General features: G+C 29.6%; 1 protein-coding gene across 1 annotated transcript; it reads right to left on the reverse strand.

Moving 5' to 3' along the window:
* Positions 1 to 11,283: 11,283 nt before the first annotated feature.
* LOC111634892 lies at positions 11,284 to 12,490 on the reverse strand. Its single transcript, XM_023379731.1, has one exon. It carries the CDS (start codon positions 12,381 to 12,383, stop codon positions 11,508 to 11,510), a length of 876 nt encoding a protein of 291 aa, XP_023235499.1. The 5' UTR covers positions 12,384 to 12,490; the 3' UTR covers positions 11,284 to 11,507.
* Positions 12,491 to 18,627: the final 6,137 nt, after the last annotated feature.

The raw sequence follows: 18,627 nt of genomic DNA on the forward strand, positions 1-18,627 counted from the left end.
TATAATAAATTTTTAAAGATTAAAAATATATAAAATTCAATAAAAAGCTATAAAAATTTAAATTATTTTTTAAATAAATAAAAACTGATGAAGTAAATAAGCTTTTTAAAGAAAACATATTTGCTATTAAATATCTAATATATTTGTTTATTTTTTTAAAGTGTATTAGAATGAAATCAATATTATCAATATTTAATATGCAATATATTTTTATTAAATTAAAATAAAAAATAAATGTTTAGGTGCATTTTAAAGTATAGGCTACATATACTTATCAATTTATATGAAATTTAGTTTGTATTATGTTATTCTTATGAAGAAAATATATTGTATAATCAGTTCTAGTATTGACTGTTGCTCACCCAAAATTATCTTGAAATCAGGACAAAAAAAATTGTCTTAAAGTATCAATTATTTGAAAATCAATTGAATTAAACTATCAATCATTTAAAAATCAGTGGATAACAGATGATATTATTAGATGAATATTATGTAAAATAAAAGTATTAAATCAGTATTAAATATAAAGATAAACTATGTGTAAAATTAAATACAGTTCAAAATAAACAAAAAAAGTGTGATAACATAATTTAAATAAATTGAAAACAGTAAATACGATATATCCTATAAAAAAAATTTAGTAAGTTTAATACATGTAAATTAATAACATTAAAGTTTATAGATTAAAGAAAAATATGTTTACTTTTTATTTTACTATAATTTTCATTGAATTGTTTCAATTAACAATAAATTCTAACCCATTTCATGATTGTTAATTATAAAAATGAATATTTTAAATTATTTTCTAAATAAAATATATATTTAGATTTTATTTAAGTATTAAATATGGCTTAATGAACTGTCATATCAATTGTATTTGATTGAAAATGAATAAATGTTTTGTTACAGCCGCTTAATATCTTGCCAAATATAATCGTTTGAACCATTTCCTACTCGGAGAAATTGTTTATTTTACTTAAGTGGATAATACAACAGCTAAACTAATACATACTTTATTCAGAAATGCTTAATTTGTTGATTAAGAAGCACTCCGAATAGGTCATTCAGAGTGGTGCGTTAACTCTGATTCATTATAAATGTACAGTATGCCTATTTGTTAAAAATTCTGTTCTGTTGTCTTTGCTATTCATTCAATAAACGATCTTTATTAAGTAATTCGCCTTATCTAAAGTAAAGATGACTACATGATTGCTTATTAGAGAATGCTTTTATGATGTTATTTTCGTCACTTTAGTCTGTTAAAGTGTGACTTAAATTGCACTTAAATTGACTTCGATTTTTATCGTGCTCAGTTACAGATATGACTTAGAATTTTATTATAAATTTATATTAAAAAAAAACTTATTTGCATTGCATATATAATATATAGCCAAATTTATTCATTTTATAAACTTTGAAGTTGATAAATTATTTTAAGAATTAGTTATTAAGAAATGAAAAGTAAATATATATTTTTAGTATTACGAAATTCAATTATTAATATATATATATTAATAATTGAATTTCGTAATACATTAATTTTCAAAATAACATAAAATCTTTCGATAATATAGGCCTATAAATTCTAATATGCTTTCGATATTTCTATTTTCAGAAAAAAATCTTAAACTTTTAATTTAATATTAAATAAAGTAAATTAATTTATTTTCAATTATTAAAATGATGAATCAAAATTAAATTCTTCGAATAAATTACACTTATTTACTCTGTTTTTAATTTTGGTAATAGTTTTGTTGTTTTAATAAATTATTATTTGGACTTTAAAATGTTTAAATCCTATCAAATATTAGATGTTAATAATCGCAGCTAATAGCCTATTAATTTTCAAATCATATATGTTTTTGTAAATTAATATTTTGGTAAATATCAAAAGTAAAAATAAAACAATTAAATTAATTTTTTATTTTTTATTTTTTAAAACTAAATCTGAGTTTAAGCAATTAAAGATTAAGTTCGATAAGCATTAAAAATTATATATATTTTTTAAAATTAATAATTAAAACCTGTACGAAATTTTAATTAAATGTAAATTTATATTACAGTAGAACCTCGATTATCCGGACTAATTGGGGATGAAGGTAGTCCGGATAAGGAAAAATCCGGATAATCGAAACAAATACTTTAATTTGTCTTTTAAAGATAATACAACACGTTTTCTTTTCGATGACATATCGGTAATATTAAAAGTAAATACTGTATTTAAACCGTGATCAAATTTTCAAGAAACAAACGTTCGTATTGAATTTGAACCTCTACTGACTAACACTAACAGACTACCTATTGTTTAAAAGGTCCTCTGGTGGCGCAAGAAGACGGATTTTATAAAATAAAAAGCAGTTGAAACTGCATTTTTATGAATAAAAATTTGACAAACTATTTATCGTTTTATGACGAGTAAAATTTTTTCGTCGCGTTCGCGGCTTTTAAGTAATGCATAAACCTTCGAGGCGCGAGGCCCTTCGGACCGCGAGGCATAGGCGGTGGCCCACGTCGTCCATGCCTTACGCCGCCCTTGGTCATAGAAATGATGTAATTTGAATATAAATTATTTATAAATACGTATGTCAAGTTATATTTTTATTACTACGTAAAATATATTTAAGAGTTTATGACCACTGTGCTGGGTGAGACGTTGTTGAAACAAATAAAGTTATGCATTCCATCACGTACATAAACAGTATCGTAATTTGCCAAGTGCAAATCGGCAAATTCGTAAAATTTTTGTTTATTTTGAACAATCCGGATAATCGAAAATCCGGATAATGGAGGTCCGGATAATGGAGGTTCTACTGTATTACAAAAAAAAGGTCAAAAGCAATTTAATGTTTACACAAATTCTCTAATTCAAAAGATTTCTAACTTCAATATTCTTCATGGCATTTTGAGTAATATTCTGAAACCTTGTCAAGAGATATATTTTTGAAATTATGAAATACGGATATATAAATAATATATTAAATCACATAACGTTCAATTTTAGGCCCACCAGTGACCGAGCAGATAAAACCACTTAACACTGGTAGTTTGTCCTGGGTTTAGATCGCCTAATTTAGAAACTCTAAATTAGGTGATCTAATTAGGAAACTCTAAATTAAGTGAAAAATACCTAAATAGAGGCCCGTTTTCCATAGAAATCCTACCCAAAAGACAACCCTTTGGTAATCGCCCATGTGTTGCGTTACTTTATACCAGGAGTCACCCAAAGTAAGTCTATATTGACTCCAAAAGTCGATAAGTTGTTTTCGAGGATAAAAAATTAGTGGGTATCAATTAAGAGTCGATTGAAGACGGCTCGTTGAAAGTAATTAGTACAAACTATGTATACAGGTGATTCTAAATACTGTATATGCGAAAAATTTTAGAAATTGACTTTTCGAATAATTTTAGGCATAAAAGTGCATATAAGCGTATGTTCAAAATGGCATAGTTTTAAAGTTACAGGATGTTTAATAAGTGACCCCATTTAAAATGTTGATTAATTATGGAATCGCATTGTTGCATTATGTGGAATAAGTAAACACATCCCCGGTATTTGTGAACGCGCGTGCCAATCATGCGGCGGAGAATAGAATCTTGTATTACAGTTGGCGGTGATCGTTTTCGACAGTTATTACAACTATGCCGTTTTGAACATATGTTTAAATACCTACACTTTTATGATTGAAATTTTTCTCATATATTTAGAATTGCCCTGTAAATTTGCACTCTGTAATTAGATCCTTTCTATAAAAACGGTGTATGGATTAATACTAGCTAATAACCAGATTTATTATTATTATTAACTGTAAAAAAGAAGAAGAGATGATCGATAAAAGATGGAAGAATGAGCATAAAGATGAAGGCTACTATCAATCCAATCCAATTCGTTCAGTTTCAATTACATTTTCACTATTTGAACATTAAATTTAGCAAATTTTACTTTCATTCCAGACAATAGACATATAAAATTTGCATTTAATCCCTTTTCCTTCTTTATGCAGTATCAGTAATTTTGTTCAGAAAAATTCAAATTAGTTAAACAAACTTTTGAGTATTTATTTTCTTGTACTCAAATTTTACTATTTGATAATTTCCTTCACTCTTGAATATTATAACTGATTATTTAATGCCCAACTTTTACAATATTAGTATAAAAATATTAAATTATTTAACGCTATTTTGGATGGACTAATTACAGTAAAATTACATCATCTGCATATATTATATCTTGAATAGTTTCGTTATTAATTTATCTGGTTAACTGTAATAATCTTTTAATTTCCATTGAAGAGTACTGAGAGCGATTAACTTAATAATCTTCAAATATATCCTAAAATTATCAAAAAATAAAGATATTATTCCTACAAACTCTCTAATATCCTTACATTATAATAATTTATTTGTTAGTTTCTGTATAAAACTTTAATCAGAAGCTTTAGCTAAATCAATAAATTAAGAGAAGACCTGTCGATTTTTAAAGAAATTTAATTAAAAATGTAACAACATAAAGATAATTAACAAAGCTAGATAATTTTCTGATCCTGAAATAAGTCTATAACTACAATATAATTAGGCTTTATCTCCTTTTTTTTATGCACTATAGACATATGTTTTATCCTTTAGAATTATACTTCCTTTAGAATTATACTAACTTATTAATTGTTTTGGCGCGGTCTGCTGCACTCCAATTAGTGTATTTTAAATGAACTAACAAGTAAGTTACATATTCAGCATCTTTCGAAAAACAATAAGAAATTTTCATCTATTAAATGTACCGAAAAGAAACATTTTTGTCAATTTCGTCACAGAGATATTTAATAGAACTACATCTGATTTTAAAAAGAATATTGAGATCACAGACGTTGTTAAGACCTCCTTATTAAATAATTATCCAAAAGAACTTCTAGACAAATGGCTAAAACTTTAAGTGTAATAATAACACCAATGTCCATACCGTTAATCCAGTTAACAACAATAGTACAAAAAAGTTTTTTAAACTTACGTATGTCAAAAATATGTTTGAGAAAATTAAAATGGTCTTAAACAGTGCCAACATCAATTTAGTCCCTGACCTTTGTAATAAAACCCAAAAATACATCCAACCAAACCACCCAAACAATATGGTTAATGTCCTTTAAAAAAAGCAATGTGATATACAGATTTAACTGCAACTGTAATAATCCTTTGACCTATGTAGGTGAAACAAAAAGATGCCTCGAAGTTCGTATAAAAGAATACATAAACGCCATCAAATACAATTCTGAATTCTGCAGTTGCTACACACTGCAATCTATATGGATGTGAAATAGATAAAAGTACGATAAAAGCATTAAAATTCGAAACTAACACCTATAAACCTAAATATTTTGAACATTAGAGATTTTAAAAATTAATAATGTTAATAGAATTAAATATAATCTAGGTGTTAAAATTGACGAAGGATGGCATAATTATATCTTTTAAAAACTAAATATCTTTGTGATGCTACGACTATATATTGTTAAAAACTGTTGGAAACTTGTAATTATATCATATGTTGTCACCACTTGTGCACCAGATGTGGACTGCTAAACACCTCCCTTACTACCGCTCCCAGCACCTTGTTGTAATGCCTGCACCTGCAACTCTGTCGTCTTACTGTTTTTGTTATGTACATAATCTGTCTGTATAACTTTAGTTCATAACTGTAAACCAATAATTGGCTAACTTATAAATTATATCAGCAACCTGTACGTCACGCCATCCTGCAACGTTATGAAGGTTTATTAGCCTACACCTGTCTACACTGATAATGCTTACTACTCATACAGTTATAACAGAAGCTATACAGTTCATCTTTATATTTTATAGCTTTAGGCATAGTTTTAAGTTTACCTTTTATCTTGTATAATTTTAAATATACAAGATAAAAGGTAAACCTTTAGTTAATACCAACTGATGAGGGACTATTTTCTATCGGAAAATAGTCCGAAATGCATTTGGGTTTTTTCGTTTTCAAACTTATGTAGTCATTTTTGTGTTTATTAAACGTTTTCACTTTGATTCCTGAGCGTTTGTGCCCATCATTGGTGTGATAAGCCCTCACTATTATCTGCCTCACGGTTGTTGATAATTTAATTAATATAAATTTTCATCTGTTAATTTTAATCGATTTTTACATTAATAAACATTGCTCATTTCGTTTAGTTTATATAAAACAAAGCAAAAGATCTCAATTGATTTACGGGCTGAATTTTTTCATCTACTTATCTACTGTTCGAGACAACTCAGCACTAGGACAGCTTGACACCAGACAACTGAAACACAAGACAACTTAACAATGTACCACGTCTTTTTTTAAGTATTTAATTTCAATTCACTTTTGAATTGTTTAAAATTTTTATATCGAATCACTCAAGAATAAAATGCATTTTAAAAATCTGTATTGATATTACCTAATCTTTGCTTACATTAATGATACAAACGTGTAACTCGCTCGACAATTTCAATGTGCCTGTGTTAAATGTTTAGAAAGTACGGTCAAGTCCACTTATAGAACACCGGATAAGGAAGCAATTGGCTCTACCACGATTCTCTCAAAAGAGTACTCTCCCACGTTCACGATTTTCTCCCGTTGACAGACCGGATAGTAGAACAGTCCGTTTAGACCGCCGTGTCAATGGCATTTCTAGAGCAGCAGTCCGCAAAGTAGTATTATTCTAAGAAATATTTATAAGGATCTATATTTAATCCTGCGGTATATTACACCCAGGTTCCTCTATACCACGGTATATATTATGTGGAGACTTGGTGAAACCTTTCATTGTCAGTATTCTAATATATGAACGGTCAAAAATTTTCTACAGAATCAGTGCTGTCAGGTTGTAGGAAACAAATCCCTTTCACGTATGGAAAAAATCGTTTTCATTACAAAATACAGAAGTCGGTAACGAAAATTAATGTTGAAGAATATCGTATAATTCTTATATAGAAGAATATCCTTATGTAGAAAATCATATAATTTGAAAAGTATTAACAATGTCATAAAAGCACTGAAGTACATTATTATAACTGTTAACAAAAGGCAGACACTTTACAGGTGATGTCTATTCAGCAACCTGACAACACTGTATAGAATCATGATGAACTGGTTTTATTGGACATACATATGAGAAGTAATTACATATTGAAAAGGTATCGTAAAATTTATCAATATATGAACAAACAACGCTCATCACATGTACTGTACGTCCATCCCGAGTGGACAAGGCAAGAAGGGATTAGCGACCATATTTCGGAGGTCACATGATCTTACTTTAATACTTTAAGCCGACGGTACTGTACTTATTTGTGTTTACACTGTACAGTACGTCCCATTAGAGAGCATTCAGAAATTTTGGAGCAAGAATATTCACATCTTTTCAGCTAAGCCATCTGTATTTCTGAGAAATGAAATAATATAATTGGTAAATATTTACTGATCATTCGATAGAACAATAAAACTAATGATATACAGGAACGGATCCAATTACAAATCATTCTCTTAACTCATTCAATTCGTCTCTTTAAAAATATTATTTAAATGTACCGAGTAATAGATTAATAGAAAAGAATGGCGACTTTTATAAAGAAAGCAAAAAAATTTATGTTTTGTCTATTGTTCATTAGTATTCGATTCTTTTCACTTTTTTATGTCTTAAGAGCTCTATGTAACTTATATTTGGAAACGTTAAAATTTACTATCACATACTTTTACTGTACTTACATATTGGTTTCCATTTTTATATCATCGTCTAGAAAAACCCTAAGGGCTAGCTCAAAACTTAAAACTATTTTAATAATTAATAAGGATATTTTATTAACATGTGTACGACGATTGTATGGCGGATGGACTGATAAACCATATTTGCCATCATAGATATTTTAAAAACAACATTTGAATAAATAAATTTTAATTTCTTTGTGTCAGTGAGAAAAATTAAGTTCCTGGTAACCACCCTGGTAACAAACATATTTATACATATTGCATATCTTATTTATTTATTTTTACAAGTAAATTGAAAAGGATAGTTGATATCTACTCTCAAAGTTAATAAATGTATGTAAAAACAGAAATAACAATTACATAAAATAAAAACTACATTAAATTATACATTAAATAAAATATAAATTAAAAGAAAGAAGTATAAAAGTTCTTTGAAAGAATTTGTTTCCGAATAGCTGCTTTTCTTTGATGTGCTTTGTTAACCGTTCTGACATAAAATAATTAACGATGCTACAGTATATTATTCGAAAATATTTCCTTTTCCTAAGTTGGAAATAACTCGTAACTTGTAGTTCGTAAGTTATAACTCGTACCTCGTAAGCAGGGCCCGCTCTAGGGGCGGACAACCCGGACATTTGTCCGGGCGGCAAATCTAAAGGGCGGCATTTTGGTTGCGAACGTGACAAAATATTTATAAGTTAAATACTTAATTAATAGAAATTTATATTTGTCGATTTTTTTCTGTGGCTAAAATGTTAATTTTAGCCACAGAAATTTACATTTCGTATTTATTATTTTTGCCTAAAAGCTAAGAAAATATTTGCATTCCTTAATTCTGAAGAAAACAATTATAAAAAAAACGGGCGCTTTTGGGCAAAAAGGAAAGCATAAGCTACAATGTTAAATTTTGTCCCAAACCTTAGTGTCACCTTAAGAATAACTGCCGATTATACCAATAACTGTAGCTAGAGGGAGAAAGGAGTTTCTCTAAATAAAAATTAATTAAAAACTTTTTATGTTCCACTACCACGCAAAATCATCTTAATAGTTTGGCCATTTTGGCGATTGCGCACGAAACTGCCGATCAAGTAAACTTAAAAGAGTTAATAAAAAAGTTTGCAGAACTAAAAGTGAGAAAAAGTAAGGATTAAGTTTTATAAAATGACTCTGAAAGTTATCTAAAGAATAAGAGAATACTATATTTTAAATATATCTATCTCCTATCTCTTTACTTAATAAGAGATCTTAATAGTCTTTAAGCAAAAGTAGTATACATTTTTCAAAACGATAAATTTTCTTTTGATTTTGATACAGTTGATGTACCAAAATAGTGTTTAGTTTTTATAGAATATAAGTTTTTTGTTTAATTGTACAATAATACATTTTTGTAATATCATTAAAAATGCATCTAGTTAACAATTTTTAACTAGGTACAGGTATATTTTAATTTTTACTGTTTTGTACTATTTGATTGTTAATTTTATATTACATGTTTCTCTCTAAATAAATTAAAGGGGCGGCAATTTGTCTTTTTGTCCGGGGCGACATAAATGCTTGAGCGGGCGCTGCTCGTAAGTCTTAACCATATTTATTGGGCTGCAATTTGAAAAAATTGCAGATCTATAAATTTCCACTATCATCTTTCCGTCTTTCCTTAATCTCGAGAACGGAGTAAGATAGATGAAAGATCAGATATGGAAATCTTAGGGTCAGGAGGTCCCGATTAACTATATAAGAACTTTCGATGCAAACCAGAAGTCAAGTTATTTCAATTCAAAGCTTTCCCCTGAAAGCAGTTAATAGATGACTGACACGACTCCATTGTTAAAGGAAAAGTATAATGTACAGCGGCAAGCCACTACTAATTTGAGGTGGCGAGCATATATTTTAAATTAAAAGTATGATTAAAACTTACAGCCCGCATTGTGACGATGTCAATAAATAATTACTGGTGTTTATATATATTTTACCAGTATTTACAAACAAATAATATCCCCAAATCGTATGCTTTCTAAATGTGAAACATTTTTAAGTTTCTGTCGCCTAGATGACGGTTACCCACTGAGCGCTGGACATCTGGACCAATGGGTGCGTTCAGCAGGGTCAAAAGTTATAACTGATCAAAGATGTTTTAATCGGTAGCTGTCACGTAGTTACATCTGCTGAACGATGAGTGACGTATGCGTTAAAACAGGAAGCAGCCATCATTGGTCAGTTAGTGGAAGCTTGCGTTTCTTTATGCAGCGCTGCTCGATCGCTACACAACAAAGCGTTTCTAAATAAAGCGCTATAGTTTAGCGAACCGTTTCTAAACGTTTGCTTCAAGGGGGCTGCAGCAAAGATAAAGCAGCTTTTACGTCCGCTACACGTGTAAAGAAAATTATGCTGTGAAAATGAAAAAGTCGAAGTGACTGTTGATAAAAATATTATGGAAAGATTAAGAAGGATTAAATTTTCTAAAATGACTCTGAAAGTTATTTAAAGAATAAGAAAATACTATATTTTAAATATAATTATCTATCCCCTATCTCTTTACTTAATAAGAGAAATAGTCGTTAAGCAAAAGTAGTATACATTTTTCAAAACGATAAATTTTCTAATTTTCTTGGAGTTTGAGAACAGTTTACTTATTAAACCATGCTACTTATAATGTTACGATCCGTATAAATATTTTTTCTTTAGAAAAATAGACAAGATAGCAGCGCATAAGAAAATTGTTAAAAAAAAGTTAATAATAATAAAATAGAAGAAAACTTTCTTTCATAGCCATTCTTGTGATTGAACTATTTTATAATGATAATTCACTATAAAAATACTTCAATCACAAAAATATTCTTTATGTTTTTGATGATCAAAGCGCACTGCTGTTATGGGATCGGTTGACTCTATTGTTATGGACTCTATTGGAATATTACAGTTCATAGGTCCTCAAAGTATTGTCCAAGGACTTACTGGTGATCCGCAAGCATGCATCAGGTGGTCTGCGGAATAATCTAGTCATTTTTCTAAAATACAATTCTATGCCTTTTGGCAAAAGGAATATTTATGCACACTATCTCTTTATCGGTTATTTTCTTGCATTAGATTACTGGATAAAAAAAATATTTTGGCACACATCTAAGATAATCTTTACGAGACACAAAGTAAATGAGAATATAAGTGTTTCGCAGTTAATCGCAGCTATAATTAGTTATACTGTACTGTTATCGGACCACTTACAAAGTTCTGAGCACTATGTTGGCCTTTCTTTAATACTACACTTATTACACAGTGTAATAAGTCTGGTATTAAAGAAAGGCCAACATAGTGCTCAGAACTTTATACCAAGACTAGACAAGAAACATAGTATAACCAATTGTTAAGCTGGTCCTGATTAATTATGGACAGTATTAATCCGTTTAGAATTACTGTAAAATTCATGAATCTTTTTCAAGTCTAACATTAGTTATTAAAACTAATTACTCTCTCAAGAATTTTAATGCGTAAAATTTGTTTTAGCTCAAAGAACTTTTTTTTATTTTTATTTTATTTTTTGGATATGCAAATTTATATTTTCTACGAGTATCATTCATTTCTTAACGAAATCAATTACGTGTATGTTACATTAATTATTATGAATTATGTTTATTATAATTTAATTTCAAGTACGTAATTAAGATTTATTACTAGTTCTATAGATTTTATAATTTTTAAAAAATATTTCCTTTGATGAATATATGATTTTTAAAATCATCAATGAAATTTTAGTCAAATTAATTCTTTTTCAATCTTCTAGAAGATCAATATAATTTTGAAGAAGAGTTGGAAGAGGCAACTTCTTGATACCATGTGGAAGAAACCAATTGTTTCTGAGTCTAGATCGAATGGCACATCGACACAAGTGTCGCAATTCTGCGGGTTGACAAAGCCTGTTAACCAATGTAGGCAACCAATGACTCAACTTGTGAATCTGGTCGTTAAAAGATAATTCTTTTCTCAAACAACTAACACATCTCAATAGAATTCTCACGCATGAAATTACATTTTGTAGGATGTTGTCATTACCTTCCTTCTTGTTGGCATTTAAGATTTTGTCTTGTTTTTCAAATACGATTGGAATCCATACAGATAAAAGGCTTTCGCATGACCATGATTTCAACTTATTTTCGATAGATACGCCATGACGACACAACAGAAGTAACATCTTTGGCTTTAAAAATAGATAACAGAATACGAATGGCGGTTGATTGATGGGAAAATGCATATTTAGATCAATGAATCGAACTCCATCAAAAGTTAAATGTGCTTTATTAGCGTGCTGTATAAAATAATGAATTGGTTCTCCGTGTTTTAATTCTTCATCATGTCTCCGCCAAGTCCACCAGGGATAAGTAAAATTAAGGTCAATGAAAGTGTGACCAAAGAGAGCCGAAAAATGACCATCCTTCTTATAGATGAGTGTTAAAACTTGAGACACCAAATCACTATCTTTTATCTGAATACGATAAGCTATTTTTGCCATATTATAAATAGTCCCATCGCCTTTACCTTGATAGTACAATTCTAACATGGTTTTAAGAATATATTCATTCTGTTCTCCTTCGTTACAAATTGAAATTGTCTGATTAATATTTGAAGAGATCTCATCAATCTCATTCATCTTTCAATTGAAATAATGCAAGAAGACCGGCCAAATCCCTGGATGGAACTTATTTCAGTTACTGATTTATAAGTTAATCACAAATAAAAAACAATATATTTTTATAAACTATTATTACACGTTAAGTATTATTAGATCAAATATTTTTATGATTGAATGAAATTTCAATTCCTCAATAACATATTATTTTAAACACGCGCTAATAAAGACTTGGTTAAATTATATCATACATACATTGATGTTTTGTAGAACATCATCAATCTTTGATTTAATATAGATCTTAATTAATTAAACAAATGCCGCACTTGAATCATGAGCAAAAACTCATGATTCATGCGCGTTTTATTCTTAATCTAATGTATGGTTACTAGTGAAATGTCTAAACGAATTTTTCGGTGATTTACACTCACTCGCTATTATTTCTTGCATATTTCTTTCATTGATTTCCATGTTGAATTTTAACTCTGGATGATTTGCTTCGATGTAAACAATTTTTTTATTTATGAAAATTGGACATTTGGCTATTCCAATAGACCAATGTCTAATGTTAATAAGTCAATTCAATAAGAATCTTTCTTTAAATCAAGGATTCTTAATCTTTTTTGTGCCATATCTCTTTGACTGTCTTAATGAAGCTTATGGATTGCTTCGCAGAAAAATGTTTTTAAATGCATAAAATAAAATATATTGATTTAAAAGGAATTTTATTTTATTGCTGTTTATACTAATTATATTGAAATCAAATTATTGAAATATTAAAACAAAGACGAATTTATAATATAGAAATAAGTATACTTCTTTATTATCGCATTAAATACTGTCTGATAGTTGACTAGCTGTGTCGTAGGGGCATTTGTAAGTAAAAGACCTGACTTCACGCACGATTTCATTGATTGATCTAATAACTATCATAATTTCGAAATAATCCTAAGGGTTCGTCTACATACCACGTGTCCTATTTTATTTAAAGCTTAAAACCTTCCTCTTCTCTTGGTGCTAAATGTGGTCTCAAGCCTCATTACTAAGACCCGGATTTTTCGGATCGATAAAAATGGAGTTTCAGATCCGAAATCGGATCGAAAAGATCGTGTTTTCGAATTTATTTTCGGAACAAAAAAATAATAAAAATAAAATAAAATTATCAAATTTTCTTCAGTTATCTTTTTCTTAATGAAGCAGTATACAATATTATAAACTGAATATGACCATGCACATACAAGAAATCTAATAATATTTTCTTCTGTCAGACTGTGTCCATCAGTGAGAATGTTTTTATACAATGAAAAACTTCTCTCGGCCTGGAACGTAGTCACAGAATAGTATTTCAGCAAAGATACATTGGCAAGCCCTACATCCTCAGGGATCTCCAACAAGACAGCTATTAACTTGGCGAAGCACAGAAAAACCCCTGTTCTCCAAAAGCACCACCAGCTTCGTGCGAAGTTTGCCTTCACATAAACCAGGATAGTTTTGTATAGAATCCTCTACTGTTTGAAAAATTTTTAGAGATTCTTTAAGTCACAACCCTCTTGCTTCTAATACTTCAATGATATCCGAAACATTTAACAATGGGCGCGGATGTAAACTAGAGAAGCGATTAAATGTGTATTCTCCAAAGCTTCTTTAACATCCACACTGAGAGCTTTCTGATTCATATGCCCCATATCGTGACTATGGGAGAGGGTGGCAAAGGAGTATCTGGCAGATGCTCACGATACAAAGCAGTTCGCATTGTGTCTTTGCAAGTAGTTTCTTGTCAGAACAAATGAGGGTATTTACATCTTTAAAATGTAAATGAACTTGTTCGGCCAGGTGTAAAGCATGATTCAGGCAGGTTACGTGAATAAGACTAAGGATGCACCGATTAATCGGTAAGTAATCGGTAATCGGCCGTATCGGCCACTTAGCCGATTAATCGGTATCGGCCATTTCCACCGATTAATCGGTTTCGATAATCGGCCAATTTTACATTTTGGTATTTTTGTTAGAATGTTACATACAATGCTAGTAATAAAAACTAATAAATTTCTGTTACATATTTATTATTTATTACATGACAATGTGAATACAGTAGAACCTCGAAAACTCGGCCTAATGTGGACCGAAGGGTGGCCGAGTTTGTGAAAATGCCGGGTTATCGGGAATGGGGTTAAAAAAGGATAAGTATGCGTTTTTCCTCAGAAAATACTGTACTGTACTTGTATGTATTGTTTACTTGAGAATATAACAGAGAATAAACTGCCCAAATACCCTTAAACAAAGGAAAAGCACGTCCTTTATGAAGGCATACAGCCTTTACTACATGAAAATGAAAATTAATGAATACACTGTGTACAGTAATTTATCTGATAAGACAGACATCAGAAAAATACTTTATGAGAACTTTTATACTTTTATAAAGCTTGTCTATAATGAAAATTACTTAACTAAGGATTTTTTTGCCTTGCCAGGGTGTGGCCGAGTTATCAGGAGTGCCGGGTTATCGAGAGCCGAGTTTTCGAGGTTCTACTGTATTAAAAAAATTTTACTAATCAAATTATTCCTTTCATCAATACATATTATAAGTATAACATAACGTATAATATAAAGTTTAAACTTTACATAAGAAAAAGTATTGAATAGGTTAAGAAGAAAAATTAAATTTTTATTTGTTTCATAAGTTTAAAGTTTAAATACAAAANATATAACAGAGAATAAACTGCCCAAATACCCTTAAACAAAGGAAAAGCACGTCCTTTATGAAGGCATACAGCCTTTACTACATGAAAATGAAAATAAATGAATACACTGTGTACGTAATTTATCTGATAAGACAGACATCAGAAAAATACTTCATGAGAGCTTTTATACTTTTATAAAGCTTGTCTATAATGAAAATTACTTAACTAAGGATTTTTTTGCCTTGCCAGGGTGTGGCCGAGTTATCAGGAGTGCCGGGTTATCGAGAGCCGAGTTTTCGAGGTTCTACTGTATTAAAAAAATTTTACTAATCAAATTATTCCTTTCATCAATACATATTATAAGTATAACATAACGTATAATATAAAGTTTAAACTTTACATAAGAAAAAGTATTGAATAGGTTAAGAAGAAAAATTAAATTTTTATTTGTTTCATAAGTTTAAAGTTTAAATACAAAACAAATATAAAACAAATAAAAATTTAATATTTAAACTGTAAAACCCTTAAATTGTAATTTAAGGGTTTTACAGTTTGTTTTTACAATGCAAAAACATGAGAATTTCATCATTTTCAGGGCATAACCTATTTTTTGCCGGCTCATAAATGTTACCTTCAGTGCTGAAAATTTTTTCACTTTCAATGGAAGATGCTGAGGCACTTAAATATTTCATAGCTATTTTGCTCAAATTAGGGATAAATGTAAATATGTTTCTAATTCTTGATCGAAACGTTTGTTCGTCTCTTTCGTTTTTTTTCTTTCTTTTTAAAAACATGCTATTCTTCATTCTTTCGTTTACCAGAAGCTAATTCATCAAATAAATCAGAAAAACTTAGAAATTCACCTCCATCTTGATCACCTCCAGAAGTAGAAGCTTCAGAATTTAATTCTTATTGAGATTTCCTCTAGCATATCCTCTTTTTGAAATTTCATTTTGAATCTAATAAAAATGACAAGCATAAAGACTTGTTTTCTATATATGCTGAAAATCTTTTTTTATTGGATTTTCTAGTTCTTCTGTTGTGGTATTAATGCCACTAAAGGAACTACTGATCTTTGCTTTTGATAAGAATAATTTCAGAGTCTCTATTGTGGGAATTATTGAAGATGAAGTGGCTTCTCGTTTGCTGGCTTTCCACAGTAATTTCTTTGAATGGTTTTACAAGTAGAACAATTTTTTCAACGAGAGACCACTGATATGGACTCAACATAGGAAGTTTATTATCTATAGTATATGTGACAAGGGCCTTTTGCTGTTCCAACATGTAGTATATAGAATTCCAGCGAGTAGGAACATCTTGAATTAATGTGTATTTTTGCAAACCTAACTTTTCTTGAAATCTTCTAATTTGATTACAGCTACAGCAGAATGATTAAAATGTGTGACAATATTTCTATTAACTGTGATTATAGTTTTCACATCTTGTTTAAAAAATATGCATTCGTTTAGTGTCAGCTGCAGTGTATGATAATGCTTCTAAGTTGCAATTCCTAATTCCAGCTACCAGATTTGCTGCAGAATCTCTTAGTACTAAGAATATCTTATCACTTGTCAACTTATACTGTTTAAGAACAATTTTTAACTGTTCACTGATTCGTATAGCTGTGTGGGGACCTTCAAAGGAAACAATTTGCAAAACAGCTCTTTCCTACTGAAAATCATCCTTCAACCAGTGAGCTGTTACACTTAAAAAAGGAGAATTGTTTGTAGTTGCTGTCCAAATATCAGCGGTTAAAGAAATATATTTTGTTTCTGTTAAACACAAAAACACTTCAGCTTTTTAAACATGCGTCAACAATTAAGTGTTGAGATTTATTTTAGAAACAAAGGAAGAGATTGTTGATTTTGCGAGGATATTCGATCGTCTCTTGTTTACCTGACCCGAGGGAGATGGAAATACCAGGTGGAGAAAAATGGGTTTTTTCCACATTATAATTAACTGTATAATTAACTCCAGGATCTCACACTATTAATGCAATAAATTATTAACACTAATCGGCCGATTAATCGGTATCGGCCGATAATGCATGGCCGATTAATCGGTAATCGGTAATCGGCCATTTTGCTTATCGGTGTATCCTTACTCATGATGATTTTGGAATTTTTAAAAACCAGTAAAGTTATTTTTAGAAATGTAAATGGTATTCCATTATGTAAATGGAAATGTAAATGTAAATGGTATTCCGTAATATCCTCCTCGCCTCTATATGAACAAGTAGCGCAATTTACTGATAAATATAAATACTAAATGCTAAAATAAAAAATTGAACTTTAAAATAATCTGAACTAACTTTTATTAGCCTAAGATAAGTCGAGTTTAAATTATTTCTCATGGACTTAAGAAACTTCATTGTTAAAGTAGCTTTAGTTTCCCAGAGGTCACGAAGTTTTTAACACTGTAGGTATAGGGCTTTTACTCAGCCTAAAAAAATATTTACTACTAAAATATACTGTACGACGAAATTTGCTTTATGTAGGGCCGCTCTGATTTTCAGAGTCGGATTCTCTTATAGTAGCCTTTAATTTTTCAATATTTTGATTATAGAATACTGTAACCATAAATTGTTTTTAAATTTCATTGCGCTGTAGTGAAAGTAGCAAAAGATCAAATTGAAAATGTAAATACAGTACAATATGTAGGATATACTGTATAAATATCACAATTATGGATCGGCTTATAATATCCATTAATCCAAAAATACTTCGTAAATTTAGAAATACTGTAAGGTCTCTTTTTATGCGGATTATTTTTATGCGATTTTGAAGTTGTGCGGTTTGTATTTCATCCAAAAATTTCTTGGACAAACATACATATAGGCTTGTTTAAGAAGTCCTCGTATAGAGTCTCTCCAAAAATCGTGGAACACTCAAAGCTCACTCCATTTGTTCCACTGACATATAACGTTTATGGATGTAAAGGACAGCTAGATCTACCTTAATCGCTTTAGTTCCTAGCAATTTTTTATATAAATGTAATTAAACATAAAAAATAGTTAAAACTGAAAAAAACGAAAGAAATGCGTTAATTTTGAAGAAAAAGCTTCTAAGTTTTACTTCCTTTGTCTCGCCCTTCTGTGAAATTTAACACTGATGAGTCATTGTTTACACATTTGGATGACCTTGAACACAGCTGGAGCTGGATTTCCCGGGACATTCTCATATACGTCTCGGGAGGACAAGGATTTAAAGTAGGGTGACTATGACCGACACGTATATTTTTAAATATTTTTAAAAAATTAAGATTTTAATTGCGATTTCCGACCCCCCCTAATTAATTAAATTTATATAAGATAAAATATATTAATTTAAAAAATTTAAAAACTTTTGGAGGTCGTTTTTGACATCAGAAAGAAGCTTTAAATAACTTTACCGAAGTCAAATCCGTGCGCTACAACTTAGGAGCCATGAAATAAATTTGATAAAAAACTCCCATTAAAAAACAATTAAGCCTTAATCGAGCCTTATCAAAGGCTCATTAAAATCGCGATAAAATTTTTTCGCGCGGACAAAAAATTTCGAAAAAATTTGGGGACCTAAAAAACATTCCAAAAATTGAAAAAAAAA

Source organism: Centruroides sculpturatus, unplaced genomic scaffold, assembly GCF_000671375.1.
Source record: "Centruroides sculpturatus isolate CEXI.00-Female unplaced genomic scaffold, Cexi_2.0 scaffold862, whole genome shotgun sequence".
Taxonomy (NCBI): domain Eukaryota; kingdom Metazoa; phylum Arthropoda; class Arachnida; order Scorpiones; family Buthidae; genus Centruroides; species Centruroides sculpturatus.